Source organism: Agelaius tricolor, unplaced genomic scaffold, assembly GCF_023055355.1.
Source record: "Agelaius tricolor isolate 1412-34295 unplaced genomic scaffold, bAgeTri1.0.p SCAF_8, whole genome shotgun sequence".
Classification (NCBI taxonomy): Eukaryota; Metazoa; Chordata; class Aves; order Passeriformes; family Icteridae; genus Agelaius; species Agelaius tricolor.
This window is the reverse complement of record NW_027269268.1, coordinates 36,225,471-36,246,520: the sequence shown is the minus strand read 5'-3', so window position 1 is coordinate 36,246,520 and position 21,050 is coordinate 36,225,471. Positions and strand designations below refer to the sequence as shown.

The 21,050-nt window shown below is 39.7% G+C and overlaps 1 protein-coding gene across 1 annotated transcript; it reads right to left on the bottom strand.

The window, feature by feature from the left end:
• Positions 1–2,707: 2,707 nt before the first annotated feature.
• Positions 2,708–21,050, bottom strand: LONRF1 (LON peptidase N-terminal domain and ring finger 1). The gene is made up of 12 exons (XM_071432314.1): positions 20,386–21,050; positions 14,229–14,347; positions 12,358–12,480; positions 11,609–11,755; positions 10,859–11,096; positions 10,674–10,764; positions 9,712–9,826; positions 9,060–9,181; positions 7,312–7,470; positions 7,042–7,204; positions 6,540–6,689; positions 2,708–3,954 (listed from the first exon to the last, which is right to left on the bottom strand). Exons 1-12 carry the CDS (start codon positions 20,981–20,983, stop codon positions 3,796–3,798), a joined length of 2,184 nt encoding a protein of 727 aa, XP_071288415.1. The 5' UTR covers positions 20,984–21,050; the 3' UTR covers positions 2,708–3,795.

Sequence of the window (21,050 nt, the reverse complement as noted above, 5' to 3'; positions counted from 1 at the left end):
ATTTCATTTCCACAAAAAAAGCCATACCCAAAGAACCCCCATTTTGTAAAAGTGAGGGAAAAATCAGCCATGGCTCCCACAGGTTTGTTCTCCATCCACACCTCAAAGGTTAAAGCATCTATCCAGAACACTGAAGTGTGTTTTTAACATCTGCTGCCTGTGGGGAGCTGTAAAAGTGAACTGAAGGCCTAGGAAAGAATGTGCTTTAGACTTCTTGGGGATGGCATTAAGGCAGTCCTTGTTTTAAAGGAATTCATACCCAAAAATAAATCATGATTGTTCCTCCACTGGAGTGCACATTTGGACCTTTTCCTGCAGCCTCAGTGACTTCTTTAGCACTGCAACTTAATTGTGAAATAGTGGTGAAAATTCTGAGCCATTTAAAATAAAATCAGAGGTGGCAGTTACACTGTATTTGAATTGTGTTGCAGTTGGCATTTTCATCTGTGCATTTTCAGACCCCAAGAACAACAACAACAAAAACCCCAATACAAACTAGGAATTTCCTGCAGAGCTGAAATGCCTCTAGAATTGTATTGCAGTCCCAGTTCCCTGTTCCACTTGTGAGCTAAATGTGTGCATTCAAAGCTCCTCACTGTTGCTGTGCACTGGCTACCTGGGTGAGAGGGACCCAAAGCCACTTAATCATCAACTTGTGCACTTTTGCAGGAGCATTTTAGATCTTAACAGGGCAAACCAGCTTCTTACTAATCATCCTTATCAGGATACACAAAATTAGTGTTCCAGTTGGGACCTCAAAGCACATCTATGCATACAAAACCTAACATGCACTCTGCATGTTAGAACAGCCACCCTGATTGTCAGCAATTTGATCTCCTTGCTACTGAAGGAAAGGACAAAACATAACCTTACCCTCAATGCTTAGAAGGGTGCTTTAACCACCACAGGCATGCAGAGATCTGTGGGAAGGGGAGATCATGACCTCCCCTTTTCCCCCCCACTATCTCAGTTTGTTTCCTTGCCTCTAGAGCTTTGGCTTTCTGCCTTGGGAGTCTCGTAGCAGACAAGTCCTGTTATCTTTCTTCTCAATGAAATGTCAGTTCAGCTACAATGGGGAGCTTTCTGCAGGACAGGATTTACTTCCTGAAGGGTATTCCCTGAGTGCAGAGGTGATCTTAGACAGACTCCTTGTTCCCTGTGGGAGGTAAAATTCAAAACTTCTTTAGGAAGGAATGAAGATGCATTTGCACAGGGGTTGGTAAAAAAATGAACTGTAACAGCTTCTCTCTCTCTCTCTCTCTCTCCCCTCCTGATGACAGATGTCATCACCAGTAGGAGGCTATCTTCACAGAAAAATAGTACAGCAAACAAGCTGCCAGAAGCCTAACAGATGCTTGTGAATATCAAACATTAAGTTCAAGTCTTTTTCAATGACAGAGCTTTCTACAGAAAAGAACGGGCTGTCGTTCACTTGGTGCTTCCCAGACCCCAGGATTTCATCCAGCAGGCAGCTGAAGCATCTGGTGAAGGGGTCTGATAAGGTGGCAGAGGAAAGAGGATGGGCTATGGTCCCTACAAGGAACCCTCAGTCAGAATCAAGTGAGGGCTGTAAAGGGGCTGAAAGGGCTTTGCAAACGTTGAGTTTGTTGTTCTGCCCCACTGTAACTGCACAAAATGACACAATCTGGTGTCACAAAAAATTCACTTAAAAAATTCCTATTTGAGAAACCTTTTTAAAATCTTTCATCTCCAATCTCAATTTTCTATCATTCCCAAGAGCACCCATAATAATCACATCAGTGGAATGGTTACTGAAGATTGGTTACTTATTATTAGCCTTAATGCCACATTTGTTAAACACAGTAAATTTGCTTTTTATATTGCAGTTGTTTTTCTTCAATAAAGTTTTGCCTTACATAGTTTATACAATTCCAGAAGTAAAACTCCTTCATGCACAGGGCAGTGCAACCCAATTAACACTTGAATTTTTACTGTATTAAGAAGTCATGGGAGCTTATAAAGACACTTAAAAGCCACATCTTTCAGCAGACTAGGGAATACTCAATTTCAAACTCAAGCTCTTGGCAAGAATGAAAAAAAAAATACCATTAGTTTATTTGGGTATTTCAGGCTTGCCTACAGAAACTTTTTAGACTGCCAAGGAAAAAAAATCCTGCCACCTGCATTCTTAAGAAGATCATGGTGATACAAAGATTACACTTCTAAGGGTATAGCATACAGAAGTGGAAAAATAGAGGATTCCCCTTCTTATGCAAATAAAGCTTTCCAAATATTCAGCCAGGACTTTAGTCATACCCTAAAGAGGAAATTTACCCTAGGTAGAAACTGATATTGGAAGATGACCCAGCAGATTTCAGGCTGCCTGTAGTATCTCCAGCCTTGAACTCCAGAAGAGAACAAGGCCAGAGTATCTGACTAGCAAGTCAGTGAAATACCTCACTGCTCTTCAAGGACAGTTCCCTACAACTTTTGAAGTTTTGCAAAATGCCAGCTTCATATGTGATTTAAACAAAGTAGAAATAAAAGCAGGACACCAGGAAAAACCTGTCTGACCAACAATCAGTCTGAGACAGGTACTATAATCAGAAACAGATTATGAATATACCCGTTATGTCATGAAGTGCTCACAACCTTAATATAGGTTAAACAGCAGCTTCTGGATTTACTTAAGATCCCAGAATAGAAGCATATGGAAAAGCAAAGTGACTTTAAGTTTCTGACAAAGTTAAAAATATTACAAATTTTTAGCTTTTATTGAAAATTAAATATATTAGCAAAAGCAAGATTTAAGAAATATTTTACAAATGATTTACATACAAGAAAGCCAGTATCAGACATATTCACAAATATGCAAACCTTTAATTACAAAAAGTACCTATTGGCAGCATGATGCTAACCTTGCCACTGCAGTGTGCTCTACTGTTTATATGAATAAGGCATAGAACTCACATTTGCACCAACTTAAAAAGTTCAAATAAAACTTTAAGCTTTTGAATCCTGGATGCACAATCCCCGATAGACACACGCACACTTAACACTTCTTCTTCTAAGCTCTACAAACTAAGTGTGTGCTCTGGAAGAACAGCCTGAAAAGCCCAGTAGAAATGTAACTGGTACTAGCATTTAGATTTCAGTTTCCTCTTTAAAATGTACAGGCCTAGGTATGTAAACCATATTCACAGTTTAAGTATTTTTAGACAGAAGTACCTGTTTTTCTGCATTTGTTCCTTAAAGTTGGCTCTCAGTTCAGCATACAGTTCATGTCACCTGTTTTGTGATGCATACATTTACAAGATAACTTAGAAAAAATCTGTGCCATATTCATGGTCAAGTTAGTTAAACAAGAGTAGTAATATCCAACTGTGACATTCAATACTATATTTCAAATATTTGTGCAAACAGCAAAAAAACAGTTGTTTGAGGCAAACATTTGCAAAACCTTTATTACCTCCTCAATGTTGTAAACTTGGACTGTCAGCCTTAAGTCCTGCACTTCCACAGCTTAGAAAAGTCAATTCCTAAAATAATCAAGTCTCAAAAAGGTTCTTTTCTAAATAGTGCAAATTTTAATGTAGATAACGTGAAAAACGTATCTAGCTGGATTGATTTTGTGCAATAGTCAGTGGTCTTCTCTCATAGTTGAAGAAAGTGTGCATCCAATGAACCATGGGGCTCAGGAAGCCAGGAAGGTGGAGAGAAAAAACAGTTCCATTACACTTCTCAAACCAGTGCTAGATGTGCAAAGGCAGCAAAAATTCCAGCTGCTACTACAACCAGAACAGAGTAACTTTTCAGGAAGACCCAGGCGGTTAGTCACTTGGACTGGTCTCTAGAAAAATAGGTGAGGATATGTTGGATTTTTATCAGACGGTCTTTTAAAGACATCATGGAGAGAACTGACAGCTGGTATCTGGGGTCTACTGGGAGAACAGCTAGAAGCCACCAACACCAAGCAGGACCATTGGGCATTGCCTAGAAATGAAACATAAGCTGGTTACCAATAACCAATGTCATATAGTTGACTACTATAAAGACATCAAAAGACAAAGTCATCAATGACCAAGACTACTTTAAAGTTTGATACTAACTAGAGAATTCCAGATCTATGAGATTAGAAGAGTGCTGAAATGATCTCTTCTCTTAAACTGAGAAGTCAAGCAAAGTACACTTAAACTAAGCTTTATAAAGCAATTATTTTTAAGATAACATAGGAAGCTCATAGATTCCTGGGAAAAGATGGCTAAGTACAGGACAGCCACCCAATGACAAATCTCTCTGATAAAAATTAAATCTAATACTTGTCATGCTGGTCTTAAGGCTTGAATATTCTTGAAGCCTAATGTTTTCATTGTAATTACCTTTATTTGACGGACTTCTCTATCACCTCCCAGTTCCACTCCCTTTCTCATTACCTTCTAGACAGAGCAGGACTACTTAGTTAGTTTCTTCTGAGCAGTTAAAACTGTGACTTTTTCCTGTAGTTTAATTACCAATAGCAACCATTAGATGTCAGGCCTTGAACTGGACTTAGTTCTCCTCAGTACAGGTCCTACCACTGCAGAGACTATTAAGTTCATCAAATGATCTGCAAAATTGTTACTGGTAGTGGTACACTTCAGGATAACATTTCCTCACTTGCAGCCATTACCACAGAGCTGATAGATTTGTGTCCTATTATAAATCTCATATGCACATCCATAGTATTGCTACCCTGCTAATTATTCTGGTTTTGCACACATATTCCTCTTTCCTAGTATGCTGTTTTAAATCTATTTTTTTTTTAATTGTCCTAAAAATCCCTTCTGACCTCATGCACTGGCCTCTACAGCATCTACAGTCCCCTGCAGACAGGTTAATGTGGTGAGATCCCACAGAATAGGGTGGCCAAAGCCCTGTACACTTTAAACCATCTAACAATATTGCAAAACTCCCCAAACCCTGTCATGTTAATAATTTCTTATCATAACAGTCCTCTAATGATGTCCAAGTTACCTAAACCTAAGGTTTGGGTACAGGACCTCATCACTAACAAAGGAGAAAGCCCTTAAGACCTGGTCACTTGGAGGCACAGGTACACATGTACTTACAGAGATGCTGGTATTGCAGGGGTACCTGCTCAGTGTCTGGGACCTGCTCTGCTCGGGACTGCAAGCACAGCACCTCCCTGATGGCCCCACAGCAGACACCACAGAACAGTGACCAGAACAACCCTCTGCACCAGCTAGGTAAAAATCTAAACCTTTGGAATGACAACTCACCTGTGACTTCACCGGGACCTAAAGAGTTGGACACTTTAAGGACATTACTACCAAAAGGAAATGCTACCTCTGGTAGTTCTTAAGTTGGTTTGTCACGTTCAAGTTGTAAGTTATAAATAATTTGCCTGTGGCATACCACCCAGTAAAATTGTGCCTTTGATAACTCCTAGACACGATCATAAAACTTTTGATAAGGCACACCAATAGCTAGAAAGATGAGGCTTGTCAAGTTTAGTGAAGAATTTCATTCTCCTTGTACCATGTTTGCTGTCCTTTCTGCAAAGGGCCCTGCAGAGGGATAATAAACATGGCTTTTATATTCTGAAAACAAAAAGGGGGAACTGTGATGGTGAAGAGCTGGACTGTGAGCCTCAGAGACTCCTGACTTTAACCAGGTAAGCCTAGAGAGGGCACTGAGAGGAGGGATCTGGCTACAGAGAGTGTGTGCCAGACAATCCCTGATGAGAATGTAAGCAGGCAGCTGTTGGCCACTGAGCAGGGTGGTAACCAAACCTGAGCCAATCAGGTTCCAGCATCGAGTGTTTTGAATAACCTGGGTAAGAGCTGTGCACGCCATTAAAGCTCCCTTTGGCACGTGAACTTCCATGTTGTGCTGTCTCTCCATCTCCACTGAACACAAGAGGTTAATATAGTTTCACAGGAGTATGCAGCAGATGGGTGAGGGACAAGCTCCCCTAAGATCCCAATTCACATCAAACTCCACTTTGAAAAGCAAATCTTACCTATTTTACATGTTATTTTTCTACAGCCTCCACTCCCTCAGGATCTCACCTTCATTAATTGTTTATAATAACTATCAAGATAGATTGCTGCAGCTAGTTTCTTAAGAAACGTGTCAAATGCTAGCAGCTGCAGCAGTTTATGGCATTATCAGAAAGGAGGAACATGTTATTTGTGATTACCTCTTTGACAAAGGTATCTGCCTGCACGTGGCAGATTCAGTTTCTTTACTTTCACAGAGAGAAAAGAGAGAGCTTTTTCACTTTGAATTCTAAGAGCTTTTCACATACTAACAGTTTAACTGATACTGGAACTTAAAGTGTTTTCAGTTTACTGGTTTTATTTCCACATCAGCATATCATCCCTTCCTGGAGAAACTGCTGACCAGCAACAGAATTGCTTTTTGTTGCTCATTGTAAGAAAAACAAGGTCCAAGCCTTATTGTCTTTGAAGCTGAAGAAAAAAGTGGGAGGTTTTTTTTTAATACTTAGCAGTTGGTAATAGGGCTTTTATTTTTAGAAATAAGCATCTAATAATGAATATTAAATGATGTCCCACCTGTATATTTTCCTCCCTGTCAGGCATTGGTCCAAAGTGCTGAAGAATTTGAGTGCGAAATTTGTTTCTTAGGTTTTGGAACCAACTGCAGGCCTGATTGTACACGAAATTGTGAAGCTCTCTCAATTTCTTTAGTTCTTCATCAGCAACCTGAAGGAGGAAAGTTATGAAAGTATGATTAGTGATATAGAAACAATTAAGGGGTTTAAGCTAAAATCAAAACACACTCAATTTCAACTATGTTTAGATACACTTCTGGTGTTCTTCATAACCTTGACTACTATTGACTAAATGGAAAAGAAGTATTGTGATATTTCTTAAAGTTACAGCTTCAAACTATTGTTGAAACAAAAACTATGGTTTTCTTATTTGTTTTATAGTAATAAAAAAATTAAGCTAGTTTCTAATGATGTAAAAATTTGAAAGAAAGCTTTGAAGAACAAATCCAGCAAAAATCTTGATATATTAATACTAGTAAGTATTTAGACACCATTCTGGATACCTTAACATCTTCCAAATATTCAATGTCTGCAGTGCAATAACCATCTTTCATCCCTCTCCGTAAAACTCTAAATCTCTTTCCACCAATTGTATCAACAACAGACCGTCCATCAGGCAGAAAATGAACGTTCCTAATTTGCAGCATGCAACCATAATCTGCAAAACTAAAGAGAGACCTTGTCAGTAATGCAATTACACACTTGTGAAAAAATGCTTTTTGTAATTAAAATGACAAAAGAGATGGAAGCTTAGAATCATGTTGTAAACCTACCCATTTTGAGAATCACTTATGCACATCCCAAACTGTTTAGTTCCAGTTTCCATACTCCTGCGAATCATGAGTCGGTATCTTGGCTCAAATACATGTAGAGGACAAGGCACAGTAGGATATGCCATAGTGCAAACAAACATTGGAACATTCTTGGTCAAGCTTCAAGAGAAGATAAAAAGAAATATACACCTTCAAAATCTGAACATTGAGCTATGCCAAAACAATACATTTTTTCCAGTATGTCTGCTATGTATGAGGTCATAAAGGACTCTTTTCAAAGTCAAAATATGTTGTAGCTACTTTTGTGAATGATAAACCCACACACCAGTAACAGTGGCTGAATACCTGTGTACTGATTTGCATACATTCTGGACAGTAAGACTCACTGTTATCTAGGTAGTGAGTACCTAGTCAATGAATGGAGGGCTCTGTTTTGGGCTGGAGGTGTCAGCTACTTTTTCATTTTTGCTTTAGTGTGAGCTATAAAAGCAATTAAGCCCTCAGAGACACAGTTTTCCTGTAAGTAAAAAGATGTACTAGTAACTGCATGGTAGATAGGTCAATATTTAGATTATTTTCTAGGAGGGACTCCAGATCACAAGATGCAACCCAATGTATAATTTGCACCTTGCAATATGCCTCAGGCAGCGTAACTGAAAAACTAAGTATTTTTAAATCCTATTTTATCAAGTATGTATAGTTGATAGTAAGTACAATCAAGTTATCATTAAAACATTATTGGGTATTTAATGTCTTTCAGAATATAAAATGTAAATCTACTGGCTGGATTCTGTTAAGAAATTTGCATGAGCTGTTGTGTTAAACAGTTTTCCAACATTCACATCTACAATACATGATTGCTGTATGTGTATTTGAAGAACTCGCTGTGAGATAAACATGTTTATGTTAACTAAAAATTAACTATGTTTATGTTAACTAAAAATCTTAACAATTTCTTTAATTACATCTATCTGTGTAAGATTAATGTCTATCATGAATTGCTTTGTAAGAAATTCAAGTCTCTGAGACTCTGCAGTCAACTGAAAACAATTTCATTAACAGCAGCAAAGCTAAAACCAAAGCTCCCTGACAGTGCATGCTGAAAGAGGAATGGAAGGGGAAACACGTTTCACAGAATCATAGAACAGCCTAGGTTGGAAGGACCTTAAAGATCACCCAGTTCCAACCCCCCTGCCGTGGGCAGGGACACCTTCCACTAGATCAGGTTACTCAGAGCTTCATCCAACCTGGCCTGACCAACCTAGCGACCTTCTATGATGGAGTTACAAGGGAAGGGCTACAGATGTCATTTTATCTGGAATTCTGTAGGGAGTTTCCCCCTCAATGTCCTCTCCAAACTGGAGAGAGATGAATTTGATGGGTGGGCTGTTAAATGGATTATTAGGGTTGGATGGTTGCACCCAGCAGTAGAGGCCAATGGGTCAGAGTCCCAGTGACCAGCAGTGATATCCCTCAGGGGTCCATATTGCGACCAGCACTGTTTAATGTCTTCATCAATGACACAGACAAAAGGACCCACTGCACCCTCAGCAAATTTGCCTATGACCCCAAGCTGAGTGCTGTGGTTGACACAACTGATCGATGGGATGATATCCAGAGGGACCTAGACAAGCTTCATACTCCTTGCACCCATAATATACCACAATTAATGACTATACAAATAATAAAACATTTCTAAAAAGGATTTCCATACTAATTTCTCAAGTTTTTCAAGACAAGAAGCTTACTTGGAGTGTTCTGCAGTTTCTTCAGCATGAATTCTTTTTCTCTCAAATAATTCATCAGACAAGTATTTCATTATTAATTCTTCCAGCAGTTCTGTGATACTGTATTTTCTGCTTGCAAGGTACTGTAAACAATTAAAAAAAAATCTTTTCATGTATCTTAACAAAAGGCTTGAGAAAACGCAGCTTTTTTAATAAAAATATCATCTATGAAATGTGACGAAACTCATGAAAACTTACAGCTCTGAAGTTTTTACACTTCATTAATTAAAACCTAATTATACTCTACTATTTGAAAATTAGATTCTCTGTGTAAGTTCTTAGTGTCTGACAATTTAAATGTCTACCTCAGTTTGTATCTCTATGCTTACCACAGACAGAACTGATTTCCCAGGATATACAGCAATACCAATAAAAAAGTGTATAGAAATCACAGAGTTTAACTGAATAGATATCAAAGTTTACAAATATGTAGGATTGAATTACAGCACTGAACTAAACAGTCACAGAAACATAAAATCTCTAAGACCCTGAGACCCTTTTCCATTCTAGCAGTAATCCACAGCCCAAGCAAATCTAAGTTGTTGGGTTCAAGTGAAACAGCCTTTAAAATTATAGAGTATTTGTATTTGTGAGCTTTACTGAGAAACAATACCTCTTTCAAGCTCTCCTTACAGAGTGGACACTGTGGAGCATGATCTAAACACCGTTCCAAACAACCTTTGCAAAAAGTATGTCCACAAGGGGTTGTTACTGGCTCAAAGAATAGCCTGAAACAAAATTACCAGAAGTTAGATGTCATGGCCAGTGTGCATTTTTCTAAAAATGTCAGTGATTAATCTCTTGTATTTTTAAGACTAGTTATACTCTAACAAAGTAAAGAAACAATTAGTCCCAAGTCTACTTATTCTACCGTTTCCTCTATACTGCAGTTTGTTTCCATTTACTGCAACACTCACTGTTTTGTTTTCTGATGAAGTTGGACACATTCCAGAACTCTAGGTAACTAAATATTTAGCCCAATATACAAAGATTTTGGTCTCCCTACATAAGAGATTCAGAATACACAAAATTATGTGATTCTTTGAGAAACTGGGTTGTTTTAACAGCAGTATTACATATTAATAGCATAACTATGAATAGTTTAGTATACACCATATGTTTTATGTATTTATTCTGAAAATCAAGATTATTCAGTAAGAATTTTCAAACACAACATCAGCTACATTTAAGTGGACTAACATTCTGAAGCATCTATGTCTCCCAGACAAAGTTCACAATACAAGGCTATGCTTCTAAACATTAACCTTCCCAAAATAAGTTTTATTGACTGAAGAACCCCTAACATTTAACCACAAAAGATCCTGTCCTTTGATGGTGACCAGTTAACACTGCCAAGTTTAACTAAAAGGGCAGCTTGATTAAAATAGTCCTACAGTAGATAGCATTGTAGCAAGTGACATTTAAATACACATTTAAGTGCAGGGATAGTGAAAAGCTGCAAATTATTGACTGATATCAAAACTCATAACAACTTACAAGTACCTCAGTTTGTACACGTAACAGATATGCAGCCAAGCATCTGTAACTAATATTGAATCAAGGACAAAATCTTACCTCATACATAGAGAGCACTCAAAATCTGATACATCAATCAAATCTCCTGGGATTGTTCCAAAAGCCAGTGTCATGTCCCTTTTTGTATTTTCTAAGGAAAAGGAGGACAAGATAATTCTTCAAACAAAGGCACAAGGCAGTAAATACTTTAAATTTCACAGTAAGTGCAGTAAATGACTGTTTACCTCCTTGCTTTTTGTGTTTGTTTCTTCCATCTTCACATACAACTGTATCCTGTTCTGAAAAGGAAAGCTTTCTTTTTAACAAAGCACCTTTTCCTTGGCCAGAGAGAAGGGGTTCAGAAGACACTCTCTTTAAGCCATCTTCCTTGGCAAGGTCTTTTGTTGAGTTAAGAGCATGGGCAGACTGTGCACGATTTAAGCCTCCACTCACAGGTTCCAGTACATCTGATCCTCCTAAACTCTGTAACAATAAGATGAACCAAACTGTATTCTAAGAGTAACACTAATCTAAGTATGTGAGATGTGATTGTGCAAAGATATATAAGCAAAACTGGTATTCACAGTTAGTGAGTGCCTATTAGTTAACTAGAAAAATTTCTAAGTCAACACAGTACTCAAATTTGCTTAGCATTAACAATTCAAAAATCTTCACCCACTTCAAACAAAACAAAAATTGTATTTCATCTGCTTAAAAAATATAGAAAAATTGTATTTCTCTTTTTTTGAAGTCCCTAATATCAAACTTCAGTAGCTTCTAATACTGTATTTATTAATCATTCTAGTGAAGTAGAATGAGGAGTTTTAACACTACAAATGAAAATAAATTACTTCTAAACTCTGATTCTTTTCCTCCAATTTAGCCAATTACTCAAAAACAGTATTTATGCTGGAAAGTGTGACAAATCAGGGTATCAGTACATCTGATGTATATAAATCAGTCAAAGACAGAAATTACTGTAGAGGTTTTGTTACCTGTGGAGGACAAAGCTGTAAGTTGCAGTAAGATGCAGTCACCTCAGAACCAAGTATAAAAGGTTTATTTCTCATATGGGGTGAATTCCAAGCAGATTCCTTCAGACTCTCACCTAACTTCTCTGGTGACAAAACATCACACAATATCTAGAAAAACCAGCTCAAAGTTAGTAACAATGAAAAAGAATCCAGACATACCTTTGTTATAAATTTACGTACCAAAAACTAAGAAGGTAATCTACATGAAGTTATTTTCATGAACAGATCTTTATTCAAGCAGTAACTGGCAGAGTTGAAAACAAACAGAAACCTACACAGCTACATTACATTGCTAGAAAAGAAATTTATCTAGAAATCTTTTCTACTACAAGTCAAACAGAATTAGACATTATCAATTCATTACTATGCAGCTTTTCAATATAAATTTTTATTATCACAGAAAAAACTCTTGTGCTCCAGGCAGAGAGGGTTTTGACTTGGAAAATGTCACTTGTTACCTGCTTTCCAGTTTTCTACATATTCACTTAGTAACTTCCAATGCATATGTACTTTTCAAGATGTATGCAAAACGTGTACATTGGGACTAACTCTTTGATGTAGTATGATTTAAGAAATATCTTAAAAGGAATCTGCCACCTGAACGTTTCCTGTATGTAATGAAGATATTAGATGCACAAAGTCTATCATAACGAGAGTTTCATAAAGGAGTCAAGTCAGAGATGAGAATCCAGTATCATAAATAAAATTACCTTTTCTACTTCTAGCTTGGCTGGAAGAAAGTCCTCATCAAGGGCTAAGCACTGTAGAAACAGTTGTAAGGCATCTCCTACAAAGCCAGAGTCTTGCAGAACTTTTCCTTTCTGAAAGTAGACCTGAGAAACAGATACCACAAAGACATTTGTAGAGAATAGGGAGAACTGCAGTATTGATCTTATAGGCATTGCAACAATGTTAGAATTAGAACCTGCCATGACAGAAAGTGCAGCTGTAACAAATTTGAACTGTGCACAGCGTGTGATCCATATCCCTTGTCTAACTCACATCCATTACAATGTTTGAAAAAAGTTGGATAAAATGGGATAAATGGATAAAAATGGGATAGGATTGTGTGAGTCTTCTTCCAGTTAACTTGTTTTGTCTTACATAAAGGGTTAAAAACCTCACTAGTGCTGAATTCACAGCCCTTAATTTCCCTATTCTGTGAGCCTTTGGAGAGGAAGGACAGGAGATGCAAATTATTACATAACCTCACACAACAGCTTATAGAATTTTTTTTGCCCTCTCTTTCATTAAAAGCCTGATGGTTCCAGCCTTCAGAACGGTGAATGCAAATAAAACAATCCACACAACTGTTCACCCCTTACATACATCTCAACCTATATTCTTAAAACAAAACAATGCACTCTCAGAATTAATTGCTTTTTCCAACTATATTTTATGCTTGAACACTAGACACCAGCTAGGGAAAAAAAAAACCTGTGTATTGTTTTCCTTGAAAGAAAAAAAACGGAAGAAAGATTACTGGATTTTGCAGAGCCTACTCAAAAGTAGATGACATTGGAACTAAGAACTTAGCTTTTAAAAGTTGCACTGACAGTAATAGAAACATTTAGATAAAACCAACAGGTATAACAAAAAGTTAAGATAATGTATCTATTTGTATATAGGAATTTGGATAATGGACCAGAAACTAAATTTAAAAACAAACAAACAAAACAAACAAACAAAAAGCCCCCAACAAAACAAAACAATCAAAAACTACTCTACCAAAGCCCAGAATGCAGCTCTACAGAACATCTGACAGTATGAACAATAACATCTGTTCAACAAGACTGTCAGATGAGGACACACATCCTCTTTGATTGAGTTGGGCACTTGCTTTTAGATGAATTCTGAAGAAGAGAAGTTTGCTAGTCCTCCTCTTACAGACAGTTTATTTTCCTACAGAGGTTAAGGATTGTTACAGGAATCCATCCATCAAACCAAGCTCACTTAAGTGAAGTAACGCTTCTTTCCAAACATACAGAAAAAAGTAGACAGTACTGTCACCACTGAGAGGTGAAAAGCAGGAGGCTGCTTGAATTTGCAGTAGCCAAGGAATTGCTGAACACAGGAGAAGACAACACAACTGCAGTTATCTCCCTTGTGTGGTGAGATCTTGCTGCTCCTGCTGAGTTCAGAGTTTACACAGTGCAACAACATGCATTCTGAAGACCACAGACTCCCCAGCTGCCCGTATTATTTGCAAAGCTTAGCTCCCACTGAGTTTATTTAGGCTTTTTGAAGATAAACTTTTCAAGCTAAAACAGCAAAGTGTCCCTCTGTTAACAAAAATTAACAAATAACAAAACAAGCCCCAAAGCCCAGCTGTTACAGGTTACATCACCATGAACTATTCCAACTTAGTGTATTTGTCAACCAGCCTTAACTTGCCCTACTCATCAGGAGCCTGTCTCATATGAGTTAACTATTTTAAAGATGACGTTTAGCATTTTGCATGTCTTAAAGAGACAACATTTAAAGCAGCTGGCTTAGCTTTTTAAATCAATGCAATTATAATTTGGAAGTTATTAATTTTACAAACACAATATTGAAAAATGATGAGTTTATACCAACTTACCTCTGGCCAATTTGGCATTTTGGAAATAACAAAATTTAGATCTTCTATGGCTGTTTTATATTCTTGGAGGCCAACATATGACTCAGCTCTGTAAATTCTTAGCATCAAGTCACTGGAATCTGCAGACAGAAATTAGGTAAAATCTTTTAAAAATCAGAATTTTGTAATTTTTAATTAAATTTGCTTTCATAGTGATATGTCATAATTACAATTTTTTGTACAATACTTCCAAAATTAGTGGAGTATCTTCTCCCTCACTCCCCAGTGTTTGGCTAACAAAAGTGGCAGCAATTCCCATTTCATGTCTTGTAAGCTAAGGAAGAAATTCTGGATCCTGATGAATCATGCAGCATCAAGAAAATTTATTTTCAAATATTGAACAGAGAGTCTCACAAAGCACTGCTTAGTACTGCTGGGACAACAAAAATTGAGGACTAAGTAAACTTTATCTCTACAGTATATCCAATCAAAACCACAGAAACCTGGGAATTCACTACACTTGTATTAAAAGCTTAAGTATTACAAGGTTTGCTTTCAAATACCCAAGTTTTTCTGCAGACTGAAATTTGTTTTTATAGTGCCTGACCCCTTTTGACTATGGCTGGAGATGCCACTTCACAGTGGCATCCATCTGGGAGGTACGAGAACCAGGCCTTATCACTATGTGATAAAAACAGCCAATTCCAGAAAGCCTTTAGCACCAGCTGGCAGCCCTGTTGAAAAGAGCTGTAGTAGTGGAACCTCTAGAGTGGGGAAAAAAGCAGATTGTGTCAAGTAAGGACAAGTTCCCATGTCCAACTTATAGCATTTTGCATCTTCAGTACAGCAACCTCTAAATGGGAAGGACACCCATCTCCTTGCCACTAAAGCTACGGTTTTGTAACACAATAATTGCAGTTGCTGCTTGGAAAAACTGCCAGAACACTTGATCTTAATTGTTTTTTAAAATAGACCTGGTTTTCACTGAATGAGATAAACTAGTCAAAGGTTGGTCTACTGTAAACAACACTAAAATAAAATAGTTCATTTAGTTTGTTTCAAAAAAGGCTTTCTTGGAGGCTACCATTTCAATTTAATATTCTTAGTTTATTCTAGAGGTCTAGTATAACTTCTCATAAATTTCCAACATTAGCCTGTTGTACAGTTAGAAGGCATACCGGCCAATGTTCCCATAGACTGCAACACACTGCTTTGTATTTAGGTTCACAATGCTACATGTAAAAAGATCTTAATGTAAAAGAAAGGGTTAAGAAAATCAGAGAAGAATTCATTTAGCTGAAACTAGAGTGTCTTCCTGATTTGTCTTTCTTTTGAGTTGACTGTTCCCCCTCAAACATAAATATTGCCAAATGCGGTTTGTTTCATTTTCTCATTTGACATTGTAAAATGGTTGTTTTAACTGAAGTCTGGGAAACTCTCTTTGTCTGAGTAAAACACTAATTCTGTGAGCAGAACAACTCTAATTTCCTGTGGCTGTGCTTTGTGACTTCTATAGCCTAGCAAGGTGAGAGCTCAGATTAAACTCTTCAGACAGTTTTTCGTGTTGTATTTGACTCTTCGGTGTCCAAGAGAGTTAGTAGCAAATCAAACTCCTTTGTTCAGAGGCAACAGTAAGTGCAAGTCTTTGTTCTCTGATAAGCTGCCTATTTGCACAGAATCAAGGGTAGCTCATCTGTTTCAGACTTTCAAGTGCAGAACATGACCTGAGGAACTCCCGAGCCTTTTTTCCTGGGGGAAAATGAGGGCTAGTTCAAAGATAAAAATGTGAGTTCAAGTCTACAGCGGGTGAGCACTTTACCCACTTTTTTTTTTTTTTTTTTTTCTCCAAGAGAAAAGCATGATTCCAACTGAACTAGTACAAAACAAAGAGTTTAGCTGAGATCCCAACTCTGCTGCTGAACATTGAACAGTCATTGAATGATCAATAGATATGACAAACTGGGTCTGAATATTCATTCAGAAGACCAAAGGTTCATCCACGATCTAGACAAGGGGATCAAGTGTACCAAAAGTTGACAAATGACACAAGATGGGAGGGAGTGCTGAGCTGCAGGAGGGCAGGAAGCTTCTGCAGGGGGATCTGGACACACTCAATGGGCCAAGGCTACTGGTATGAGGTTCAGCAAGGCCAAGTGCCAGGTCCTGCACTTTGGTCACAACAACCCCCTCCTGTGCTACAGGTTGGGGTAAAAGTGGCTGGAAAGCTGCTCAGTGGCAAAAGCCCAGGGAATGCTGTTTGACAGCAGCCAAATATGAGCCAGTGTGTGCTCAGGTGGCCAAGAAAGCCAAAGACATCCTGGCCTGTATAAGGATTAGTGAGGCCAGCAGGATCAGGACAGTGACTGTCCCCCTGTGCTCAGCACTGGTGGGACATGCCTTGAATCCTGTGTCCAGTTCTGGGCTCCTCACTACAAGAAGGACATTGAGGTGCTGGAGTGAGTCCAGGGAAGGGCAGTGGAGCTGGTGAAGGCTCTGGAGCACAAGCTGATGAAGAAAGGTTGAGTTTAGCCTGGAGAAAAGAAGGCTCAGGTGGGACCTTATCACTCTTTACAATTACCTGAAAAGAGGTTGTAGACAGTTGTGGGGGGGTTGGCTGTCTCTTCTCCCAGGTAACAAGCAACATAATGAGAGGAAATAGTGTCAAGGGAGGTTTAGTATGGGTACAGGGAATAGTTTTACACTGAAAGGGCTGTCAAGCATGGGAACAGACTGCCCACAGCAGTGGTGGAGACACCATCCCTGGTGGGATTTAAAAGATATGTAGATTTGGCACTTAGGGACATGGTCTAGTGATAGACTCAGCACTGCTGGACTAGTGGTTGGACTTAATGATCTGAGAGGTCTTTTCCAACCTAAACAATTTTCTGTTTTTATCTAAGTTTATAGATCCAATTTTTTTAACCACAATTTAATTTCTAGGCTTTGTTACAACAAAAAACCAATTTTGCTATGTTTCAGCAAGTATTTTAATGTTTTTCAACTAAAGAGAGGATGTGAACTAATTTTCAATCTTTGGCTCAAAGACAGCAGAAACATAACTAGTTCTTGAACTTTCAATTTCAGTGACCAAATATATCGTAAATACAGAAATTACTCACTTCTAGCATCCCAAAGACAAATTATTTTAACAAAAAAAATGCACCAAGTATTTGCAGCATAGAGCTGTATCAATTGTTATTATTACATTAATAGGAAACTATACAAAGGTGTACACAAAAGAACACATTCAATATGCATTCTTGAGGTTTTTATATTATTTCCAAAGCATCTGCTCTTACTGTAAGTATAAACATACTAACAAATGGACCACCTCTGATCTGATTCTGCATGCTTTTTATATGGTTCTTAATATGCCAAATTCTTCAAAATAGAAGACACGCACATCAAAAACACAATGTAGAAATACTTTTGGACACAGTATTTTTTAACATGGTACTACAGGGCCACTCGAATAATCAGAGCTGGAACACACAACTCTTAAGAAAGAGCCAAAAGAACTGGGCTTATTTAGCAGAAAGTAATTCCTGAAAGCATTGGGAGAGCACAACAGCTTTTCAGAATCCAAAAATGGGTTACCTAGAAGACTCTACTGAAGTACTCAGTGAAAAAACAAAAGAGACAATGGTTATAAACCAAAGCAATGGCAGTTCAGACTTGAAATAAGGAAAAGATTTTTCATTATGAGGATAATTAACCTTTGAGCAGGTCACACAGAGGGGCTGTGGAATTGTCAGCCTGTAGATTTTCATGATCCAGCTGTACAAAACCTTAAGCAAACTGCTCTGATCACAGTATTTGTTCTGCTTAAACAGGAGACTGATTGCTCAACAGATCTCCTGATGTCCACTCCAGAAGGAATGAGTGAGATGCAGACCAAATTCAACACTTTAGTGGTATGTTTCAGGACACTTGATTAAGGGCTAGCTCTGCTTGTATTTTAATTCAAGAGATCTCCTTTAACTAAGCTATTTCACTTCAACTCCTGCAAGGAATATACTAACTATATGAATGTTAATATTCCTTATGGTTTTTTAAAGTCACTTTTGCACAATAGCAAATATGACTCTTTCCAATGTTTCAGAAACAGAAGAAAGTTATGAAAAGATGCCATTTGAGTAGAGGTTTAGCATCAATGACTTATTTAGGACATCAGACTTATGTTTATCACAACTTTTAAACTGTGTGCATTAAAAAGAAACAGATGAAGCAGCAGTAAAGAAGCACTGAAACAGAACATGAATGACTTTAAACATTAATACATTTCTTATGCTACATCTTTTCCACCTCTAAGGGTTCTCAAAATTCATGGTCTGAAGGACGACAGAAAGTATACCAGCAGCTGTTAATTTATCTATTGGCCTGGAATCATCTTCAATTTATAGTTCTGAATCCACAGTTCTAAATTCACATTTAATATACGTCTGCACTCTGACTCCTAAAGTTCTTCAGTATCTTTTCCAGAATATTGATACTTCTCAGGATTGGAGACACAGGAAAGAATTATACAATGGGCCTTAAACTGAGCTTCTAGCATTTAATTCTAGCACATATACTGAATTTGAATAATAAAATTTTGAATAAGCATCACAGCTGGTAAATATACTCAAATTTTAAACCCATTTTAAAGCCAAAATGTAAGATGTAGATTCACATAAAGAATAATCAAAATTCTTTCCCCATAAATAGTTAAATAATATTCCTAAATCCATAAAAGAAAGATTAACAAAAAAAGATTAACAAAAACCATGTAATTATTTTACTCTTTTATTCTTTTAAAGCAGTCTTAAAACATGAAACAGGAGCCCTGTAAACATATGTGATCCATACTGGATTCAGTTTTACCCTGAAAACTACTGAGATTTCTTTGTGACCTGTATGAGTCAAAGCTGTACTTCAGGAAGAAGTCTGCATCTTAGAGTTTCAAGATTTAAAATCCATCCTGTATCCTACACTTTGGAAACACCCTGGCAAATAGAGCAGAATTGATAGCCAAAACGGAATCCCTTAAAATTAGGTTCCCAAAACGCATATAGAATAGATCTTCGACTTAATCCCACCTACATTGAGAAGAGTTTATTCTGGAACTAGACCTAATGTATCTCCCCAGAACAGATTGGAAGGATTAGACTTATGCAAGCTTTTGTTTTTTTCCCTCCACTACAGACAACTGTATAAACGTAATACACTTCGTTTGTAAAAATATTAATTTCTGAATTACTGAACAGAAAAAAAAAATCCTGGTATAATTCAAAACAGAACCTCCCATGTCACCAGGTGTTAAAATCCATAGTCAAATTAAAACAAAGGACTTTCTCGCTGGATCCATGTAGGTGTATCAATCACACAAATATGACTCTCTCTACAAGGAGTAAACTTTGAAAAACTGAGTGTATCTGAAGAGTCCATGGTACCAGCCAGACACATATATTGCGACGGATATAGGATAGCCCAAAAGGTAGCGTGCCTCTACCTCCCCTCTTTGGACCCTCTTCAACACTATATAAAACTCCAACCACACCCACCTATGATGTCACTGCCATTACACAACCTGTCCCCCTCCGTGCCTGTCTGCTTATGCAACTCGGCCCGGCCTGCTGGGAATTGTCTTGGTGACACTTAAGACTGAAAATAGGTCTCTCTCTCAGGAAACAAGGTTAAATACACCAGCGGAATTTCTCTTTGCCCGCGCGCAGCGATTACCCAACACAAAGCGAAGCAGAGCCCACAGCCTCCTCTGTAAACAAGTCCAGCAGGAGCGTGCGGGGGGAGACACGAGGGAGCCCGTGCGGGACGCTCCCCCACGCCTCCGGAGTAAGCAGAAGCAGGTGTACCCCACCACCAGCCTGGGCGCTCTACCAAGCGCCGGGCAGCTGCACGTCCCCTCCACTCCGCTCTCCCAGTGGAGCGCTTCCTCGAATCCCTTCAAACTCGAGAAAACTTCGGACGCTCTTCACCGGCCCGTGTCGGTCGCTGACGGTCCCGCACTCGAGGATAAGGGCACATCCACCGACTCCCCCGCACCCCCAGCCCTACGAGCCTGCCGCCCCGGGCTGCCAGCCCGTCCCGGTCCCGCCGGGACACGGGCGGCAGCGGCGGAGCCCGCGCGGCTCTGGCGGGCGGCACGGGCGGAGGAAGGGAGCGCTCCCCACAGCCTTACCTGCTCGCAGAGCCTGGTTGACGGCGCCCAGCGCCTCTCGGAAGCGGCCCTGGGTCAGCAGCTCCTCCAGCCGACTCCCGGCCCTCGCCCTCTCGCACTCGCCCGGGAACCACTTCTCCGCCAGCCGGTTGAGGACGACGCTGGTGCGCAGCGGGGCCGCGGCCGTGCTGGTGCCCCCCGCCGGCAGCAGCCAGTCCCGGCAGCGGCGGCAGCGGGCCCGCAGCTCCCTGCGGAGGCAGCGGCGGCAATAGGTGTGCCCGCACGGGACGGTCACCGGCTCGCCCAGGAACCTCCCGCAGCCGCAACAGCGCAGCGGCCCCTCGGCCCCGCGCTCCCGGCCCCGGCCCAGCCCCTGCCGCAGGCGGTAGTTCAGCACCAGGCAGTCCACGAGGGTCCCGAGGCGCTGGGCTCCGCCGAAGGGGCCGAGGCACAGCGACGCCAGGGACGCGCCCACCGCTTCCTTCAGGCGGCTCGCGGGCACCAGCCGCGCCAGCAGCAGCTCCCGCTCTTCGTCAGCCTCCTCGCTGGGGCCCCCGCTGCCGCCCGGCTCCGGCGGCAGCTCCGAGCCCACGGTGGCGGCAGGAGAGGACGCTGCCATCGGCTGCGCGGCTGCGGTGAAGGGGGTGTGGCGCTCCCGCTCCGGACGCCGGGATGGGCTCCGGGCT